Source organism: Lycium barbarum, chromosome 4 (assembly GCF_019175385.1).
Source record: "Lycium barbarum isolate Lr01 chromosome 4, ASM1917538v2, whole genome shotgun sequence".
NCBI classification, from domain to species: domain Eukaryota; kingdom Viridiplantae; phylum Streptophyta; class Magnoliopsida; order Solanales; family Solanaceae; genus Lycium; species Lycium barbarum.
The window spans coordinates 15,823,072-15,845,864 of NC_083340.1; the positions used below are offsets into that span (position 1 = coordinate 15,823,072).

The 22,793-nt window shown below is 41.5% G+C and overlaps 1 protein-coding gene across 1 annotated transcript; it reads left to right on the forward strand.

Moving 5' to 3' along the window:
- The first annotated feature begins 3,017 nt into the window (after window positions 1-3,017).
- On the forward strand, window positions 3,018-7,575 carry LOC132635354 (gamma-tocopherol methyltransferase, chloroplastic). The gene is made up of 7 exons (XM_060351711.1): window positions 3,018-3,659; window positions 5,081-5,250; window positions 5,935-6,039; window positions 6,125-6,328; window positions 6,407-6,509; window positions 6,588-6,690; window positions 7,233-7,575. Coding segments are annotated over exons 1-7 (1,089 nt in total). The 5' UTR covers window positions 3,018-3,256; the 3' UTR covers window positions 7,234-7,575.
- The last annotated feature ends 15,218 nt before the right edge of the window (window positions 7,576-22,793 follow it).

Here is a 22,793-nt window from a genome sequence, read left to right on the forward strand (position 1 = left end):
AGACATTTTGATAATATTAAGAAATTGTTACAAATTTTAATTATTCAAATCCGTTCATATCAATTAGGTGGTTGTAACATAAAATAATAAATGCACTTAATAGCTAAAATCTGAATGATTAAAACTTAGGCCTAAAAGACAAACTGACCTAATTATTAAGATCAAGGTTATTAATATGTTAAGTGCAAAAAGAAAAACCAACCTTAGTGAAAAGAAAAAAAAAATGATTTGTTAAAGTGGAATAGTAATTTTTTTTTAGTATATTTTAAGCAAGGAGTATTTATTATCTAAATTTTTTGTTTATATACTATGACAATAAAAACATATTCAATGAAATTTTATAAGTGGGGTATGAAAAGGATATGATGTATGTAGACTTTAGTCCTTTACCTCTACCTTTCGTTGTAGAGATGTTGTTTCTGATAGACATTCAACTCAAAAGAAATGTAAGTGACGCCGGAAAGGAAGAAAAAAGGAGACAACAAAATAGCAATGTATAAAACAAGTGTGACATTAGATATTAATACACATTGGAGAAAAAAGAAATTACGTGATACCTAAATCTTACTACAGTCAAATCTCTCTATAGTGGCAGTGTTTGTCCGGAAATTTCATGGCTGCTATAGTGAGGTGTTGTTATGCATGTATACTGGCATTCGATATTTAGATCTCATTTAGCTGTTATAAACAAAAGTAAGCAAACAATTAACTTTTTGTACTTTTTATGTTACAAACGAAAACAATATACTTGTAAATTTTAAAATCTCAATTGATTTTCATATGTCATAAACTAAAAATTGAAAAGACTAATAAATTGCTACTAAATCCATAACTAGTTGTACCACACAGATAAAGAATTAAAATCTATGGAACGTATACATTTTAAATTAATTGAGAATTTAAATATTTCAAGTTTGACGTAAGAACTCTACAATTGTAGGCTGTTTCGTAAATTCTAGTCTCTTAGTGATAATATAACGCTTGAACTGACAAAGAATTTTGTCCAAACTTTCAACAAAAGGAAATTAAATAGCTTTCCCTTGAAGGTTGTCTAAGTGCTTAACAGTTGACTCTTCTATCTCCAAGTAGCAGTAGGTTGAGGCTCTTCATCGACACTTTTGTTGTCACATAATATATTTCTTACAAAATATTATTACACGCTATTTGAGTATGACTGTTTTAGAGAGGTAATTTTACAAAGAGTGTACCGCTATAATGGATGTCATTGCTGTTCTAGTAAGAATGTTGTTATAGAGAAGTAAAATATAACATGAAAAATCAGGTCCGGAGAAAATCAGGCCGTTATAGTGAAATGTTGTTATAACGAATGACAATTATAGAGATGTTTGACTGTATTACCAATACGACAACACACAACTACCTATTAACATTCTATCCTAATGTTCGACCTCCAAACCTTTCTATCTAAGGTCATGTCCTCAATCAGCTAAAGTTGTGTTATATCCTGTTTAATTACCTCCCCCCTGTTTTTCTTCGGCCTACCTTTACCTCTCATAACCTGTTACAGCCAATCTCTCACACTTCCTCATTGGTGCATACTTGCACCTTCTCTTCATATGTTCGAACCATCTCAGTCTCGTTTCTCTTATTTTGTCTGCTACAGAGACCACTCCCATCTTGTGCCATATAACTTCGTTCTTAATCATATCTCACCTTATATGCCCACACATCCATTGAAGCATCCTCATCTCCGCTATATTCATCTTCTGAATGTGGACATTCTTAACTAGCCAATTACACTCCGCCATATACAATAGTGCTGGTCTAATACAGTATGGGCCATTATCGTCAATCCCCCATCCCCTTTAATTACGGATTCAAGATTTTTGAAGCCTTCTTTCTTGGGTATGACTAGTGCATCGATCTTCACTTTCACCACCACCTCATGCGCCACGTCACTGAACTTCACTCTAGGTACTCTGTCTCAGTCCTGCTTAACCTGAAACCAGGGGTGGACCTAGGATTTTAAGACAGCGGGGGCACCATTATCTTAACATACATGTCAACAAAATTTTAATGACGACTGAGGGATAATACCGTGTCGGACCGGTCACTAATAGCGTAGCAGTGAAAAAATACAAGTATATAGGCGGAAAAAAATTGTGTTGGAGCCGAGATTTGATCTGGGGTGGTGACCAGTGAGCACTCAGGGGCACTCCTACCAACTGAACTATTTTTGCAATTATATTTAAGGGGTCCTTTTAAAATATATCACAGTTTTTCAAGGTATATTATATTATATATATATATATATAGGATTTTTTTCGAAGTTAGGGGGGGCACGTGTCCCCCCACCCAACGCGTCGGGTCCGCCCCTGCCTAAAACCTTTAGACTCTAGGGCCTCTCTCCAAACCTCCAACATATCATAAACTACACTGCGCGTCTCATCAATCAATACTATGCCATATGCGAATAACAAACACCAAGATACCTCTCCTTAAATATGTGGTATCAATTCGTCCATCATTAAGGTAAAAAGAAACGGGCTAAGGGTTGATCTCTGGTGCAACCTAACACGATTGAAAAGTGTTCTGAGTCACCTCCTACTGTCCTAACCCGGATTTTGACTTCATCATACATGTCCTTGATAGACCTAACGTACGCCATATGCACCTCTATACTTTAAAAACAAACCAAAGGACCTCCCTAGTAACTTTATCATATGCTTTTTCTGCCTTCCTTCTAACGTAAAATACTCGGAGAGAGGAATCGTCAAAATCAAGGAGGAAAATTCTGAAAAAGCACGGAAAGTATTCTTGGAAGAGCTTCTTTGAAATTTCGTTATCTCTTTTAAGATAGAAAGTTGAATCACTAACAAAGAAATTTTCTTTCGAGATGTTGACAACGTCTAAACAAAACAAAAAACAAAAAAATTAGCGAACCGTCATTCTCTAAGGATTGGTTTGGGTGGGTGTGCATAGATAATATTCTCTATAAACAAGCAAACCAAATACGCACTCCAATTGATAATCTAGTTTACTATCACAATAAATGGAAATCTTATTAAATTTGAAAGGCAGTAGATACCAAACGCTCCACGTATGAGGATTTGTTGGCATGTGATAGTTGTCAGTTTCCAAATCTCGAAAAACAAAAACAATCTTCTCCCATCTCCCCATTGGTGAATCTCCAATCATTATTCATGTTATAAATAAAATTTAAAAAAAAAATTATTTGCCATTGCTTCACCTTCATTCCTTGAATCACTGCCCCCAATTTATACATATAGTAAGTATGTTGAACAGCACGTGCTATTCCACTTCTAGCATCCAATCACTTAACCCCACGTGTCCCTCTTCTCTTTTCTCCACTCTTCATAAACCTCAGATTCACTATATTAGTCAAAATACAAGAACAAGAATTGTTTGTTGTAACAGTAAAAGAAGAAGAAGAATGGCCAGTGTTGCTGCAGTGAATGCTGTGTCATCATCACAAGAAGTTGGAATACAAGATCAAAAGGAGTTGAAAAAAGGAATAGCAGAATTATATGATGAATCATCTGGTATTTGGGAAGATATTTGGGGTGACCATATGCATCATGGTTACTATGAACCACAATCATCTGTTGAATTATCTGATCATCGTGCTGCTCAGATCCGTATGATTGAACAGGCTCTCACTTTTGCTTCTCTTAATGGTAAAAATTGGCTTATCTTCCTTTGATAGTTTTAAGGGATAGTTTTAAACATATTTACAGTAATCTATAGTAGTATTAAAGAAAGGGTTGTGAGTATAGTTGATTATCTGCACCGCGGATTTAAAATCTTGAATCTGCCTCTAGGTTTAGACACTTTTAATATTATCCATTGAAGAACCTGAAAAGCTTGTCTATTGGAAACAGTCTCTCTAAAGACAAAATTGTCCTGAATGAACCTAGTTCTACAAAGGCAATTTGTACAAGGTAAGTTATTTTCAGGGCATAGATTGGCTAATTACAATCAGACCTCTCTATACCGCACCCATTTATCTTGCTATATTTTGGTCGCTATAGCGAAATGTTGTTATAGAGAACACATAATCTAACACAACATAACATGAAAAATCGGTTCCAAAAAAAACTTGGCCGTTATAGTAATATATTGTTATAGAGGATGACTGTTGTAGAGAACATATAGTATAACATAACATGAAAAATATGTTCCAAAGAAAACTTCATGTTTATAGTGCAACCAGTGTTATCAAAAGCTAAAAGCGCAAAAAAGCTCTAAGGTCAGCTGGGGCTTTAAGCGCAAAGCGCAAATAAAGTGTGGGCTTTGAGCCTGTTTGGATGGGCTTATGCCTATAAGCTGTTTGCAGCTTATAAGCTAAAAAAAAAAAAAGTTGGGGTAGTCTAACTTATTTTTTTTGGCTTATAAGCTGTTTTAGATAAGCTAAGTCAAATGGGCCCAATTATTTTTTTGAGCTTATTTTAAGCACAAAATGACTTTAAGTTGGCCAGCCAAACACTCAAAATGACTTTAAGCTGGCCAGCCAAAAAAGCTGAAAACAGCTTATAAGCAACTTATAAGCCAATCCAAACGGGCTCTTTAATGAGAAAAGGCGCAATGGTGCAAAAATACAAATATATATGTATATATTTAGTCCAAGACTAATAATAATAAACATCAATAACAAATACTATATAGACAAAGAAATTGTAAAAACATTACGATAAAATGAAATATCAATTATCTAGTGTGACCTCTTCAAGAGAGGCTCATTGGCAAGGAAAAGTATGTCTTAGAGCCTTGACGATGACACTGAAGCACACATAAAGCGAGGCGAAGCGCTCACCATGTTTTGAGCCTCGCTTCAGGGCTTAAGCGCGCCTTTGACAACACTGAGTGCAACCTATCCACTGGCAGGTGCTTGTGCTTTTCATAGGATTTTTTGGTTACTAATGTCAGGGAAAGGAAAGCCTTTTCTATTTATCTGACTTGATTATAGTTTTGCCTGTTGTAGAATTAATCTTCCTTCTCATTTAATACGAGACATCTCCCTGCAATCTCATATATGTACTCTGTAATCGATCACTCTTTTGTTCTTATATACCTTAATTTCCGAGCATATAATATGCAGAAGATGCAACGAAGAAACCAACGTCCATAATTGATGTTGGATGTGGGATAGGAGGCAGTTCTAGGTACCTTGCAAAGAAATATGGTGCTCAAGCTAAAGGTATCACTTTGAGTCCTGTACAAGCACAGAGGGCCCAAGCTCTTGCTGATGCTCAAGGATTAGGCGATAAGGTATCTGCTTTTGAGCTAGATTTTCCTTTAAAAGCTATGTTGTGAGAAACTTGAATCACTTGAACTTTTCATGAACAAGTTAAAAAGAAATGGTATTGTACTGAATCATCGAGCAGAGGCTAGTGCGTAAGAGTTTTAATAGTGATATCTTAAAGCTATGCCAATTGTGCAAAACGTCTGCTCGTTTATGTTTAATGAATTATTATGACATACTTATCAGGAGATTCTGAACTGAAACATGAAGCTGTGTGATAAATTTTTCAACGGTATAATTGCTGTGTATTGCAGTATCCACCTGAAAATATTTATCTAAAATGACACAGTATTCCCTTGAGTTAGTTGTGAAACACTTAATTTTGCATTAGTTATTTGTATTCCCTTTACTTTAGTTTAATTGGATTGGTTCCTAGAGGAAGCTAATAAAGAGGAAAGTTAATTAGTTTCTTCTCAATATCATTTTGATGTCATAGTATTTTTTTTTTTTTTAAATTACATAGGGGGTAGGGGAAGGGAAAATCGGGAAGGGGATTACAACATGGGGATTCGAACTCTCACCAAGTTCAGGTAGCCAACCAACTGAGCTACTAGATCCCTACAATGTCATAGTAATATTGTAACCTTCATTAGATATTTTGCACTGGGAATTTGCACTCTCTTTTTATTTACCGGAATACAAATGAGCAGGTTTCTTTTCAAGTCGCAGACGCCTTGAATCAGCCATTTCCAGATGGGCAATTCGACTTGGTTTGGTCCATGGAGAGCGGAGAACACATGCCGGACAAAGAAAAGGTTCATCATATCTGAATTCATCTTTTTACTTACCCTTTATATATTGCTATAGTGTTTTTTCTAACCTTGTTTCCTTAATTGTTAGTTTGTTGGCGAATTAGCTCGAGTGGCAGCACCAGGAGGCACAATCATCCTAGTCACATGGTGCCACAGGGATCTTTCCCCTTCAGAGGAATCTCTGCTTCCAGAGGAGAAAGAACTGTTAAATAAGATATGTAAATCCTTCTATCTTCCGGCATGGTGTTCCACTGCTGATTACGTGAACTTACTTGAATCTAACTCTCTTCAGGTAAACTAATTCTACTAACTGATGTCCACTTGATGTACATTTTTTTGTTCCCCGCTAATGTTGTGGCTAATATGGCAGGATATTAAGGCAGCAGATTGGTCTGAGAATGTAGCTCCATTTTGGCCAGCAGTTATAAAATCCGCACTGACATGGAAGGGATTCACATCAGTAATACGCAGTGGTAAGTTGTGTGTTGTGCCAAAATGTGTACTGAGGTACCCCTTTTTCTGTATTTGATTCATTGGAGTTACCTTATCAGGATGGAAGACAATCAAAGCTGCACTGGCAATGCCACTGATGATTGAAGGATACAAGAAAGGTCTCATTAAATTTGCCATCATCACATGTCGAAAACCTGAATAGTAAGTAATATCCTCAATTAACTAGCTAGTTTCTTACCTGTCATTATTTTCTCAACTTTAAATGGCTAATCAGCCAGAATCTTGTAGTTTTTAGTTAGCTTAGTACCAAAGCTTGATAGTATTGATGCTTTCTTGAGATACAAAAGTTGTGTTGGATGGTGACTTCATTTTAGAGTGTCATGTTCAAATGAGAATTTCCTTAGGGTATCTAAAAATAGAAAGCATATTGTTAACTGTTATCATCTTTTATAAATTGAATAACAGATGAGAGGACCTAGTCAACTTATGAACACCTGATAAACTTTCTTTTCGTCATGACTTTAGATTGAAATGTAGTTGATTGATACATAAATAAATATTTTGGGAATTGGTTGTAGCATATACACAATAGAGTCTGTTTTGCCTTGTTAGAAGCAACAAGTCACATTGTAGCAAAGGAAGTGGAACTTCTCTACTCTTTATCAACTTAATCTCTTTTGTTCCTTTTTATTTGCATAGTTTCTTCAGTTGCAACTTTCTGATTAGTGATTTTCTTACTGCAGATTGTTTGCTTGGCTGTTGATTAATAAACATTGATGAATCTTGAAAGAAAAATAAACTATCTACTTAGGCACAGGAAATGCAACATTTGAATGAACTCCAGATTGCAAGCTGAAGAAATGACTTTCAGGTAGACTTCAAGATAGACTATACCATAGGCATTTTCAGGAGACTACACCATCTTTAGTAATCCATTCATTAACATATTATTATTGTGCAATGTGTTCAAAATAAAAGTTCTACAGCTATCTCATAAAGTTCTGCTTTGTACTGTACCAATCATCAAAAGTGTATTGACATTATTTCTTCAGGGGAAAGATAAAGGGTCTCTAGTGCTAAGAAGAATTCCTAAGCTTATCTGCTTATTTTAATGAGTTATAACTTTCAGTTGATAAAGAATTGCCATCATAACCAAAAAAAATCTTTGTGACAAAGTGTTTATATATTCTTGAAAGGGTGTAAGCTAGTAAGGGCGGAGTTAAAGTTCTAATTACGGGTTTAGCAGAACACAATAGGCAATAGTTGTGGCAAAACCTTGTATCCGTGTTAAGGAATCCACTTAATTGGTATAAATAATTTATCCAGATTCCAATAAGATGCCTTTCCTAGAATTCAAAGCTCATAAATTGAAAATTTTGGATCATGTCAGTTTATGAACAAGTTATTGGAGCAAAATGTCTTTGTGACCTTTTAAGAACCTCTCTTTAATAACACAGATTGCAATTTTCATGTATTCTATTTGATAATAATGATGATATGGAGACTTGTTTGTCAAAGTTGGTTTCTATCTTTTACTATTCTAAGATTATTATTCAACAAAATCGATTAATTGTAATTTAGAAAAGCAAGATCTTAACAATCCTTCAAATTAACCTTTTGTTTCCTGATTATAAGAAGGAAATCATAATGTATAGAAGTTTAACTATGTTCAATTTAAGATTTTGTGCAAATGGATGAATGCATCCCAGCTGAGAGATAAGAAACTAGTTGATTCGTTAACTTGATCAAGTTCCATAATAGAATTATATACGATTAACTGTTCTTTTCTTTTTTTTCTTTCTTTTTTTCGTGTAAAGATAACAGCTTAGATTGGAAAAGCCAATATATATATATATATATTACTAACAAATACTTCACGTTTGATGATAGTATGAAGCAAGGAGTGGATTTTCAATACACTGAATTTCAACATAGATATTGATGATTAGATAAACACCTCTACATTGATAATGTATATTGTTAATGATGATGGAGAAGGTGGTCCAATATACTCATTATGTCATTGCTTTTGCTATCTTATATTCTTACATTCTGACAAATTATGAATCATCTAAACGTTGTTGTTTTGTCACATATTATTCCCAACCCCAACTTAAATCTATTTTTGAATTATTCTTCTAGAGGGACAAAAGGAGTACTTTGTAGCTCATGGTTCTAATGCAATGCAAAAATGTACTTTTCTTCACCTGTCTCTTTCTATCTTTTTTGTTTTAATTTGGAATAGTTAAAGATACGAGACCTACGGAGGTTAATCACATCATCTATGGAGCTTAATCATATCTTTACAAAAAAAAAATTGTGTACATTAAAGGTTTGTTAATTATGTTGAAGAGTGTTCACAGGTGCAACTAAGCGGAAGACTTATCCACTTCTTTTTTGTGCCATGAAAGATTATATATATTCTCTGCTTAGACATAATTGAAATTGATACAAAAGTTGAACATGGATAACACTTCTCAAAATCTTGTTTTTCCATTTTGTTTCATTGCTATCCTTATTCTAATTTCTCCTCTGTTATCCTTATTGTGATAAAAAGGAATAGCTCCTTCAACATGGATAAATATATTGTTGCAATTTTTAAAAGTAAGTAATAGCTTTTCAACAAGTAGGATTCTCTCCACCTCAAGATACTATGAATATAAATGTGGAAGAATTGTGAAAGATTGGATAGGAAATTCGTATAAAGCTTTTAGTTGGTATTCAAATATTATCATTTTTTCAAAATGGGGGTAGGGGAAATTGGACAGGGGATTACAAGGTAGGGAATCGAGGTGAGAGTTCAATCAACCATTTGAGCTACTGACCCGTTTGGCCATGAGAATTTTTCACTTTATTTGAAAATCAGCGTTTGGCCAAGAAAATTCCAAAAATAACTTGAAATTGTATTTGGAATTTGGAAAAACTAAAATCATGTTTTCACTTTTAATACATTCAAACAACCAAATATTCTTTGCAAAAACTATAATAAAACACAAATACAACTTTAAAATTCCAAATAAAGTGAAAAATATTTGATTTTCATGGCCAAACACCTACTAAGATCCCTTGGTATTCAATTAGTCTATTCTTAAAAGGGAAAAAAACAGTTCATAGAACAAGTAAATTGCACAGTTTTCCCTTCAAACGGACTGCTCTTTAATTTTAATCTTTCCCCTTCAAATGGGTTGATCTTTAATTTTTTGCCCTTCAAAATCGAACTTATGCCTATAGGAGCATAAGTTCTTTAAGGGAGCTAGCATAACTTGTGGAAATTATGCGTAACTTATGCCCCTATAGGCATAACTTCGATTTTGAAGAACAAAAATTAAAAACCGGCACAAAATAGGGCCAAAAGTGCAAATGACCCGTCATAGAAAACACACTAAAGTGGGCTTGTCCTCATATGTGAGCTTAATGGGCCTGAAAGAGTTATATAGGCCCAAAACTGTTTCCCGTCATTCCAACTTCCACCAATGAAAACCTCATTTATGTGTCTGAGAAACTGAGAATTAACTTCTGCTGGCACAATAGTTAATGGCTCTCTCTCATATATTTGGCAATATTTATTGCACACAGAATTCAAAAACTAATTTAATTTGTGCACATTTTATATTTATCAGTAAAGGTAGAGAAAATTTTAAAGGTATAATAAAGAAATTGTATACGGTAAAAATCGGATGTAAGTCAAACCGGAAAGACGAGAAACCGAAGGAAGAAGGGGACGGAAGCGTACATGAAGATTTTAGTTCTGAACCGGAGGAACGCCTGGACCGGAGCTAAGCAGAGGCACCATTTGGTCCGGCTTCTTCATCACCGGATCGGTCGAGGTCGTTAGTCCGATTGTCCGTAGTCATTGGTCCGGTAAAGCCGTTGCGCGTGAACCACGCGTCGGTAGCGTCCTGCCATGGTCAACCACCAACCATGCGTGTGTCAGACAGTACGGCTTACCTAATCCGCTCAGAGTTGTCCTTCTCCGTACTTTTTAATGATTTGTATTGTGTGAGACTCATAGAAGAAACACTATAAATAGAGCTCATCCCCCTCCATTAAGAGGGTTGGCTTCTTCATTTTCCAAGAACACTTGTAATAGCTAAACATATATGTATACAAAATCTCTCTTCCCTAAAATACTTGATCTCGTCGATATTTGTGGTGTCTATTCCTCGCATTACTTCAGTCGATTATCATTCACACATTAGTGAACCTATAAGCGTATGGGCCGCCACCGATTATTGTTGATCTGATCGCATCATATCCATACACATTAACCTTCTTTTATCAAATAGATTAAGACTTAGCCACATATTTTATACCCGCTCATAAATTTAATTAATTATCCAAAAACCGGATAAACAGTTTGGCGCCCACCGTGAGGCTAAGATAATAGTGGCCTTCGCCTTGATCTCTACCTTACCTATCTAAATCAAAAACACTTTCTATTCGTATTTGAAAAAACGGACTAAATGGCTGACAGCGGGCAATCCGGTAACGTCAACAACAACGAAATCGTGGCCGAAAATGAAGGAACCGGTCCACGAGGACCACCAAACCCATCTGATCCTAACCCAGTGAATTCGAGGGAGGGCCTCAACCAACAAAACACCATAAACCATGAAAATGCCACGTTACCGGCCACTGATCCTCTAAATACACACAATTCTGTTACCTTGTCCAAGGCACAGGGTCGGAAAGAGCCGGACACACCCAATGATAATATTGACCTACGTTTAATTTTTGAAATGTTGCAGGAGCAAAGGGCGGCGATAGCCGAGCAGGGAATCGCAATAGCCCGGTTGCAGAACGGAGGGGATACCACTACCCCGGAAAAGACGAGCGGTGTTACCGAACCCAGAAGGGAGGAGGCACGCGTTATTGAGAGCAATGGATCCGGAGCTGGATCCTCAACCGAGGTTCTAAAAATGCTCGAAACTTTGGCAAAACGGGTAGACACGACCGAGAAGAGGGTTGAAACGTACAACTCTTGGTGGACCAAATCCCGGGAGCTCCGCCTTTACTAAAAGGACCGAATTCGAAGAGGTACATCCAAAGGCCTTTTCCTCCGAGTGCGGCCCCGAAGCTGATCCCGAAGAGGTTCAAAATGCCGGATATCCAGAAGTATGACGGCACAACGGACCCGCAGCACGTGACCTCGTACACATATGCCATAAAGGGTAATGATATGGAGGAGGACGAGATCGAATCAGTGTTGCTGAAGAAGTTTGGGGAAACTCTGTCAAAAAGGGGCATTGACGTGGTATGACCATCTACCCGAGCATTCAATCACTTCCTTTGAAATGCTCGCCGATGCCTTCATCAAGGTCCACGCCGGTGCCAAAAAGGTGCAGGCCGTAAAGCCGATATTTTTCAAATTACCCAAAGGGACGATGAGTTACTGCGTGAGTTCGTCAACCGGTTCCAAAGGGAGCAGATGGAACTCCCCCCGGATCCAGAAGAATGGGCTGCACAGGCTTTCACAAAAGGGCTCAATGTTCTAAGTTCAACAACCTAGTTCAAATTAAAAGAAAGCTTGCTGGAATATGAGGCTGTGACATGAGCCGATGTCCATAATCGTTATGAGTCGAAGATACGAGTGAAGGATGATCAATTCGAGCTCCCCCCGGGCCCGATAAATGTGGATAGGAGTTTTGACAAACCAAGGAAGGGTTACGAAACAAAGGCCGAATCATCGAAGGAAAGGTATCGGCCATACTCCCACTCGGAGAGGCAAAGCTTTAGGTCGAAAAAATCGAGGAAGAGCCCAAGCCGTTTTTCAGGTCGGGGTAGTAAGCGGGTCAAACGCCCGTCAAACAGCCGGGGCCTATCATTCAGGAGCGATGCCGGAGTTTCTGCCGGCAATAAGGGTCTGCCAAAGATTTCGGAGTACAACTTAAACGTTAATACTTCAGGCCTCGTCTCGGCCATCTGTCACATCCTGGACATAAGATGGCCGAAACCTCTAATGTCGGATCCGGGCCAACGGGACCCGAGCATGGTGTGTGAATATCACGGAACCCATGGCCATAGAACCGAGGATTGTCGCCAGCTGAGAGAAGAGGTAGCCCGGTTATTGAAGAACGGTCATCTCCGAGATCTGCTGAGCAAGCGAGCCAAAAGTCATTACAAGGAAAGGGAAACTCATCGAAGGGCCGAGCCGGTCGAACCCCAGCATGCAATCAACATGATAGTTGGGGGTAATGACGCCCCTCGGGGCCGGTAATGAAACGGACTAAGGTTTCTATTGTTCGTGAAAAGCACATCCGAGATCACCCAATCGGGGGCTCTATTTTCTTCGACGATGAGGACGCAGAGGGCATCATTCAACCACACAATGATGCATTTGTAATTTCTGTACTTATCTTTAAAACTAAGGTTAAACGTATTTTGATTGACCCAGGTAGCTCGGCCAACATCATCCGATGGAGAGTGGTCGAGCAGCTAGGGCTGCTCGATCAGATCGTACCGGTGGCCCGGGTACTCAGCGGGTTCAATATGGCGAGCGAAACCACGAAGAGGGAGATCTCATTGCCCGTGAACGTCGATGGCACCATTCAACAAACGGTGTTCTATGTGATCGAAGGGGACATGAAATATAATGCATTATTGGGCAGACCCTGGATATATAGCATAAGGGCTGTGCCCTTAACACTGCATCAGTTGCTGAAATTCCCCACCCCGGAAGGGGTGAAAACCATCCGAGGTGAGCAGCCCGCAGCAAGGGAAATGTTCGCGGTAGAGGAAGCAGCGCCTCGGCCCAAGGAACCGGCTCAGGAGGAAAAGGATGTAACCGGAGGAGAGGGCGCCCAATAGCAATCAAAGTATACCGGGTCGGATCAAGTGCATGAAGAGGGCGATTTCGAGGTACCCAGATCATTCGTCATGCCGGATGACTCGGATGCAACCAAGTCAGCTATAGAGGAGCTGGAGCAGATCATCTTGTTCGAGTACCTACCAGACAGAAAGGTATACCTGGGCACGGGGCTTACCCCGGAGCTCAGGAGCAAATTAATTGAGTTTCTTCGAGCTAACGCCGATTGCTTTGCATGGTCGCATATAGATATGACAGGTATATCACCAGAAATAGCGACTCACAAGCTCAGCTTGGACGGGAAGTTTTCCTCGGTGAAGCAAAAGAGAAGGCCCATGGCGGAGGAAAAACATGCCTTCGTGAAAGACGAGGTAACAAAGCTTTTAAAAATAGGGTCTATCCGGGAGGTGAAGTACCCGGATTGGCTTGCTAACGTGGTAGTAGTGCCCAAAAAAGGTAATAAATTTTGAATGTGTGTCGATTATAAGGATTTAAACAAAGCATGCCCGAAGGACTCATTTCCATTGCCTCACATCGATAGAATGATCGATGCGACGGCCGGACATGAGATGTTAAGTTTTCTCGATGCTTACTCCGAGTATAATCAAATTCGGATGCACCGGGAGGATCAAGAGAAAACATCCTTCATCACCCGATATGGGACTTACTGTTATAACGTCATGCCTTTCGGACAAAAAAATGCCGGTGCAACCTACCAACGCCTAGTTAATGGAATGTTCGAAAAACAAATAGGAAAAACGATAGAAGTTTATATTGATGATATGGTTGTTAAGTCCCTGGAAACAGAGGACCATTTAAAGCATTTGCAAAAAACCTTTGATCTGCTCCGCAAGTACAACATGAAGCTCAACTCGGAAAAATGTGCCTTCGGGGTAAGGCCCGGTAAATTTTTGGGTTTCATGGTGTCAAACCGGGGAATTGAAATCAATCCGGACAAGATCAAGGCCATCGAGGATATCGAGGTTGTGAATAACATAAAAGGGGTACAGAGGCTCACCGGAAGAATAGCGGCGCTGAGTCGCTTCATATCAAGGTCCTCGGACAAGAGTCACCATTTCTTCTCCTTTCTTAGGAAGAAGAACGATTTCGTTTGGACACCGGAGTGCCAAGAAGCTCTACGAAAATTAAGAGGTACTTGTCTAGCCCCCCGTTGCTGCACACACCGAAGGCGGACGAGCCGCTTTTTCTCTATCTAGCTGTCTCCAAAGTAGCGGTAAGTGGCGTTTTGGTCCGAGAAGAATCAGGTACGCAATTCCCTATCTATTATGTAAGTAGAACTTTGGGGGATGCGGAGACCCGTTATCCCCATTTAGAAAAATTAGCATTAGCACTGGTAAGCGCTTCTAGAAAGCTCAAGCCTTATTTTCAATGTCACCCCATATGTGTAGTAACTACTTACCCTCTGAAAAACATCATGCATAAACCAGAGTTGTCATGTATATTAACAAAATGGGCTGTAGAAATCAGCGGTTACAATATCGAGTATAAACCTCGAACGACCATCAAATCCCAAATCTTAGCCGACTTCGTGGCAGATTTTACCCCGGCTATGGTCCCCGAGGTCGAAAGAGAACTTCTGCTGACCTCGGGAAAGGCCACGGGCATTTGGTCTCTACACACGGATGGGGCCTCGAACCTTAAAGGTTCCGGACTAGGGATTGTCCTTAGGACCCCGGCCGGGGATGTCATTCGACAGTCCGTTAGAACTGCTAAATTGACTAACAATGAAGCCGAGTATGAGGCTATGATTGCAGGTTTGGAATTGGCTCGAAGTATGGGAGCCGAAATAATCGAGGCAAAATGCGATTCGCTTTTGGTCGCAAACCAGGTGAACGGCATCTTCGAAGTTAAGGACGAACGGATGCAGAGGTACCTCGAAAAAACCCAAGTGGTGCTTCATCGATTTAAAGAATGGACCATGCAGCACATACCGAGGGAGCAGAACAACGAGGCCGATGCATTAGCAAATTTGGGATCCTCGGTCGAGGGGGAGGAAATCAACCCCAGGGCAACGGTGCACTTGTCAAACACGGCCATAGAAAACGGACACGCCGAAATAAACACAATGGGTTTAACTTGGGATTGGCGCAACAAGTACATTGACTACTTGCATGATGGTAAGCTCCCGAATGACCCGAAGGAATCACAGTCACTACGGACCAAGGCTGCCCGTTTTTGCATGATAGACGGCCAATTGTATCGACGCTCTTTCCTCGGCCCCCTGGCTAAGTGTTTGGGCCCTGGTGAAACGGAATATGCGATGAGAGAGGTGCACGAAGGAACTTGTGGCAACCACTCCTGTGCGGAAGCTCTGGTCCGAAAGATTATCAGGGTCGGTTATTACTGGAACCGGATAGACGAAGACTCGAAAAGTTCTGTCCGGAAATGCTGCGGTTGTCAGAAAGATGCTCCGATGATTCACCAGCCCGGAGAGCTGCTCCATTCAGTGGTCTCACCTTGGCCTTTCATGAAATGGGGAATGGACATCGTGGGTCTGTTACCCTTGGCACCAAGTAAGGCTCGTTTCATTTTGTTTATGACTGACTATTTCTCTAAATGGGTGGAAGCGCAGGCTTTTGAAAAAATCAGAGGAAAAAAAGTCATTGATTTTATATGGGATCACATCATCTGTCGTTTCGGCATCCCCGCCGAGATAACTTGTGATAACGGCCCTCAGTTCGTGGGTGCCAAGGTCAACAATTTCCTCGAGGGATTGAAAATCAAGAAAATTGTATCAACCCCATATCACCCGTGTGCAAACGGACAGGCGGAATCCACCAACAAAACGATAATCCAAAATTTGAGGAAAAGACTTGAAGCATCGAAGCACCATTGGAGAGAAATATTGTCGGAGGTACTGTGGGCTTACAGAACCACGTCCAAATCAAGCACGGGGGAGACCCCATTCTCATTGGTTTACGGGGCAGAAGCCCTTATCCCTGTGGAAGTTGGCGAACCGACCCTCCGATTCAGGTATACCACCGAGGAATCAAACGAGAAGGCCATTGCCGTGAAGCTCGACCTCACAGACGAACTACGCGAAAACGCGTTGGTCCATATAGCAGCCCAGAAACAGAGAATGGAAAGATACTACAATCGAAGAGCCAACTTTCGACATTTCCAAGTCGGGGACTTGGATCTTCGAAAAGTTACCTTGCACACCAAGAGTCCCAACGTGGGAAAGTTGGGTCCGAATTGGGAAGGCCCGTATAAGGTAACCGGGATAACGGGCAAAGAGTCGTACCAATTGGAGTCCATGGACGGGCAACGGCTGCGTAATAACTGGAATGTGGCTCATCTGAAAAGATATTACTGCTAAGGTATGGGCTCCTCGTGTTCTCTTATTAACCTTTCTCTTTTGCAGGGAACCAAGAACAGGATAAAATTAGAGTAAAGGCCTGAAAACACGTGTTGCACTCTTTTCCTTAGTACGGTTTTATCCCAAAATGGGTTTTCCGACAAGGTTTTTAATGAGGCAACAAGTACAACGTGTTACTCGACAAGATAAAAGACCAGCGCCCGGAAATCCGAGGACACACCCTCCGATTGGGGACTTAATAGCACTCACCCGACCTTGCAGCTCGGATAAGTGCTAGGGGAATACTATGCCCGCATCGAAGATGACCTCGGTCAGAGAAGACGGAGAAACTCAACACTTGCTGCGGCAAAACAAAGGCCCGGCCATCAGCCATAGCCTTCGATGTAAGGACCAAACGATCATAAGGAATCGTGTCCCATTTAGTATTTGCTACGGCAAAAAGAATGAAAATTCTCATATGTACAAACATTCCGCAAACACAAAACTATCGAAAGTTTGGATAACAATATCTCGGGTGTCTTTCTGTTAAATGGACTTTACCTTGGCGACAATCGCCGTGTTTCGGTACTGCCTCATTCACACACCCTATACCGGGCACTATGGTTGAAACTCGATAAAGGCAACAAGGTCATAATGATTCAAGCCAAAATTCGATAAACTTCCCCAAACGGGGACTGCTACGTTGAAATTTAGCCAACGCCGAAAAAATGCCGGCCCTAAAATACTGCCAAAAATATCGGCTCCGAGGGTAAGTCCTACGGGCATATTGAATTAACGACTACGAGTCTACTTGTTCTAAAAAGGCATTAGATGAGTCTCACGGGCACGGGGAGCTAACGACCACGAGTGAGCTAGCCCTCAAAACGGACCAACAGTTCTGGCAAAAATGGTAATGAACATTCAAACAAGGAAACAAGAAAGATGCATTGCTCATTCATGTGAATTTATACAAGGGTGTTTTACACCAAAACCAAAGGCAAAAAAAGTAAAAGCCCAAGTACAGGCCCTATGCTATCCAGCGTGACTAGAGGCGGAGTGTTCGGAGTCGTCCGATTCAGACCCGAGAGCACGGTTGGCCTCTTCCTCGATCCCTTTGGCTTCGAGTATCAGGGCCGGAAGATCCTCAAAACCGTGCTCAGCTTGCTCGAGGGTAATCCTCCGAGACTTCCACTTCTCATATTCGGCAACAATGGCAGTATGAGCTTCGGTGGCCTCCACATTCTTCAAAGCCTCCTCCAAATCGGCCTCGGCCTTGGCCAGCTTTGCAGCCAGAGCACCCTGGCTCTCTTCAAGGGCATCTTGCCTTTGAATGGTCGCTTCGAGCTCGGCCTTGAGAGCATCATTGGCATTAACCGCCTCCGCAAGCTCTATTTTCAGGTCCTCATACATCTGGGCCCTTTTCTCGGCTTTCTCCTCGAACGTCCTCATGCGCTCTTTGTAAAGGGCAGTTTCGGATTCGAGCAGCCAGTTCTTCTCGGCCAAGCCCGTAGCATCGGCTTTCACCGTATCCAGTTCCCCCCGGAGTTGAGAAACAGTGATCTAGAGCTCATCTAGCCTCGAGGAAAATCGAACATTCTCCCGGTTAAGGCCGATCTTCTCAGCTTCGAGGCTCCGATTGTATTAGGTCATGGCGACCAGTTCACTCCTCAGCTGACGGTTCTCGGCCTTCGCTGCGTCAAGCTCGGGCTGAAGATTGGAAAGAGCCATTGCTCGGCTCAACTCCTCCTCCTTCTCTCAAAAAAGGTGCAGATACTTCTCCGTTTCCCGGCCCTAGGCATCCAATTGGCCACTAAGATCATCCATTTCTTGCTGGGCGCGGACGAAGGCCTCGTTTACAAGCACCACACTCTACAAAAGAAGGCAAGTTAAAAACTTGAACGGGACAGGGTTAAAATCCTCAGTAAAGGTGAGCAGAAACGACTTAAAATCCTACCCGGTTGCCCGCGTGCATGCCCTCGTTGATGAGGCATTGCCAGGTGACCCCGGTCATCTTCCGCTTGTCCGAATCCGAGACAAGAGGCCTCAAATAGCTCGCTACGCCCACCAGGCGAGAAAGGAAGCTGCAGTCCTCGGGGACGGTGACCACGATCGACTTTGTCCTCCTCGGTTCCACGCTTGGCGCTGGGAAAATACGCACCAAACCGTCCCTGGTCCCAGATTCGAAGGATCGGCTGGCCGACCTCGTGGCCCGAGGGATAGGCAGATGCCCGAATCCCGCAGCTTTGCCGGTAGCGAGAAGGGTGCCCGAGAACATATCATCAAAATCATCAGGCCGGGGAACCAGGGTAGATGAACTTGGAACAGCCTCAATATCTTCGGCAAAGACCAAGGGCTCCGCAGTTGCAGCAGGCTCAAGCTCGGGGATCGGATGAGCATCTACGGGGACCTCGGTCTCCGGCTCCGGCACCGGCCCAGTCCTTCAGCAGCTGTCTCCCGGGGCCTCTTTGTCCTTTGCAGGGGAGTATCTTCCGAAGAAGTTTCACCTGAAATGTCGACAAAGTCAATCGACCGAAGAGGAGTCGGGGAAAGAATTTCTTCCGCACCTGGGTGTGGAACAGGAACCAAGAGACCTTCGCCAGAAGAAGGTAGGGGTGGAACGGAGACAGCCTCCTCCAGTATTGGAGCCACAGAAGGGGTTGCGCCGACTCTCTGAATGACGATATCGGGCTCTGTTTCGTCCCTCGGGTACCGAGCAACACTCCTCGCCTTCTTTTTTGGCTTCTGCCCCTTTTCGGAGGGTCTCTTTCTCTTTGCAGCATCGGCAAGAACACGAGACGAGCCCGCTGTGTCAAACTCGGGTGCCGATGTTGCGGGCACACCCCCCGATTCCTGTCTAGGGGCCATCGAGCCCTTTGGCAGACCTGAAAATTAAAGATGTTAGCAAAGGTCGGAGGGGGTACGGTTACAAAGAACAAGAGATGCGATAAACTCGGGTAAAAACAAAATACTACCGTGGTTTTGCGCGACCCATCGGCCGCGTGACAGGTGAGCCCATGTCCGGTTATCATGGTCATACTGGCTGAGGAGTGCCGTGACCCATTCATTTAGATTACAGATGACCGGAGGCATGTATCCGTTAGCTAATAAAAATAAGAAAAGCGGTGAGAAAATGAGACCGAAGAATGACAAAACATACAAAGGCAGTAACTCGAAGTTCAGGCTTACGCTTGTTGTTCCACTCTTCAGGGAATGGCATGTAATCTTTCGGAATGATGTCCGAGGTCCGCACCCGGACAAACCGCTCCAACCATCCTCGGTCTCTGTCCTTTTCCATCTTCGAGAAAGAGGGGTTCCGGCTGCGTTTAGTTAATTTTATTTCGCCGCCCCGGAATACCCTCGGGGAATATAGGCGTATCAAGTGGGCCAACGTGAACTCTTTCTCGACGTTGTTGGCCAGTATCCGGAGACATTCCACGACCCTCCAAACAATCGGACCAATTTGGGCCAAGGTCACGCCATAAGTCCGGCACATGTCTAAGATGACCGGGTCGATCGGAGGGTCGAGTTTGAGAGTGAAGGGGTAGGTGTAAACGTACAAAAAGCCTTTCCGGTGGTTGGTGACTGATTCGTCAGGCCCGGGGGCGAAAACTTGAACCGAACGTGTATTCCACCCGCAGTCTACCCGGACCAGGCCGAGCTTATCCTCGGTAATAGAGGAGTGGTATCGCCTCACGTCAAACCCCCTGTTAGACACCGACGAAGGTTTTTCAACCTCGAGGTCTTTGCTGAAGTTAAATTTGGCCGGTATAATATCCGAGGCTGTAGGCTCGAAGGAGCTCTTTGCTTTAGCCGGAGATACGGCCTCGGCTCCCGGGGATGAAACCGATGGAATATCATGGGAAGTAGTTTCAGACATTTTTGAAATATGAAAAGAAAAGATTGAGTGGGTTCTGGAAGGAAGTGAAAAAGAGTAAGGAAATAGGCGGACCAAGAAAGTGGCAGAACAGGAAGCAGCGACACTCGGGTAAGAGCAGTTAGCAAAGGTGGTAACAGGTTTGCTTCTTTTCACGTGGTATGGGTGATGAATTAGCAGCAAATTTGTATTGAAGGAGAAGGAGTGTAGCCAAGAGTGAGAGAGAAGGGGAAATTGATCTTAAAATGTTAAAATGAAGAAGTGAAGAGCCTTATATAGGCATGGGAATGGAACGGTTACCAATGCTGGCCAATCGGGGGAAGCCACGTGTCCCCATAATTAATAAGAGGCGACTCGAAACGACGTGCGTGCGGCGGTTGTCAGAACAAACCATCCGGGATGTTACACGTGGCTGGTGAAAAGGGAGATGTGACGCAACCGTTCGCGCCAAAATGAGAAGATAACGACGAGCCAATAGAGTCACCGGTTCCGTGATTCATCCACTTCCCGTTACTCCGATAGATCGGTGGTCCGGAAAGTGTGGGGACTATCTGTATACGATAAAAATCGGATGTAAGTCAAACCGGAGAGACAAGAAATCGAAGGAAGAAGGGGACGGGAGCGTACATGAAGATTTTAGTTCTGAACAGGAGGAACGCCTGGACCGGAGCTAAGCAGAGGCACCATTTGGTTCGGCTTCTTCATCACCGGATCGGTCGAGGCCGTTAGTCCGATTGTCCGTAGTCATTGGTCTGGTAAAGCCGTTGCGCGTGAACCACGCGTTGGTAGCGTCCTGCCATGGTCAACCACCAACCATGCGTGTGTCAGACAGTACGGCTTACCTAATCCGCTCAGAGTTGTCCTTCTCCGTACTTTTTAATGATTTGTATTGTGTGAGACTCATAGAAGAAACACTATAAATAGAGCTCACCCCCCTCCATTAAGAGGGTTGGCTTCTTCATTTTCCAAGAACACTTGTAATAGCTAAACATATATGTATACAAAATCTCTCTTCCCTAAAATACTTGATCTCGTCGATATTTGTGGTGTCTATTCCTCGCATTACTTCAGTCGATTATCATTCACACATTAGTGAACCTATAAGCGTATAGGCAGCCACCGATTATTGTTGATCTGATCGCATCATATCCATACACATAACCTTCTTTTATCAAATAAATTAAGACTTAGCCACATATCTTATACCTGCTCATAAATTTAATTAATTATTCAAAAACCGGGTAAACAGAAGTGAGAGTTAAAAACAAACAGCCTTTGGTTATTGACAGCCTGTTGGGTTCAAATGGTGCAAATTAAATACCGGACAAAAGTATTAAAACTTGTTTTTTGTAGGTAAAAAAGATCTTATGTTATTTATCTTTGAAGGCTAATTGAGTAACTATTCATCCTGAAATGACTTTCTTATTTTATTTCTGAACAAAAAAAATCATTTGATGAAATATTCAAAACGGCGAAGTTCTAATTAAACACTAGAAGTGTGCAATAATGGTATATATAATTTGGGAGTCGTCTATTTTCCAAAAGATTCTTGTACTTTTCAATAAAATGGTCATTGTTTCTTTTTGGTAATCAATGAAGTATTACGTCACAGTTCATACTAACATTTTTTGACAGGCTCAAAAGATGAGGAAAATGAAGGGCGAAAAAACGGACATCTTTTAATTAAGGTTCTCTTTCTCAGTGTTTTAAAACGCGTTTTCGGGGCGAGCCTCGATGCGAGGCGTACCTAAATTGCCCCGAGGCTATGGTGGGGGGCGAAAGTATCGAAAGGCGTACGCCCAGCAATTCGGGGCGTACGCCTGGGCGTTTGGGGCGTACGCCCGGGCGTTTGGGGCGTAAGCCCGGAATTCTTTTTCAAATTAAAACGAAATTTGTTAAATAAGTCCTTAGTATAATGCCCAAATTCTCAAAAGTCAACATGTAATTACTCAAATGTTTTAAAGAGGAACTGAAACATTAAATTTAAAAGTCAAGACTTTTTTTTATTGCTAGAATGCCTAATATATGTTCTTTTCCAACTATTTATCTTGTCTTCTACTATCTCAAAAAAATAACGAGCAGTCACTTGTACTTGTAAGTAGCGTATAATAGATTGTTCTAATTAGTTTTTTTGTGTGGGTAGAGCATATATATATATATATATATATATATATATATATATATATATATATATAGACGTATAATATATTGTTCTAATTAAATTTTTTTTTGTGGTGGAGCATATATATATATATATCTTGAACTTATATATATATATATATCTCTTGAACTTATATATATATATA

Coding starts and splice junctions, on each gene's coding strand:
- LOC132635354 (XM_060351711.1), top strand. CDS start 3,257: ATGTTGAACAGCACGTGCTATTCCACTTCTAGCATCCAATCACTTAAC. Junction 3,660..5,080: donor CACTTTTGCTTCTCTTAATG/GTAAAAATTGGC, acceptor TATAATATGCAG/AAGATGCAACGAAGAAACCA. Junction 5,251..5,934: donor CTCAAGGATTAGGCGATAAG/GTATCTGCTTTT, acceptor ACAAATGAGCAG/GTTTCTTTTCAAGTCGCAGA.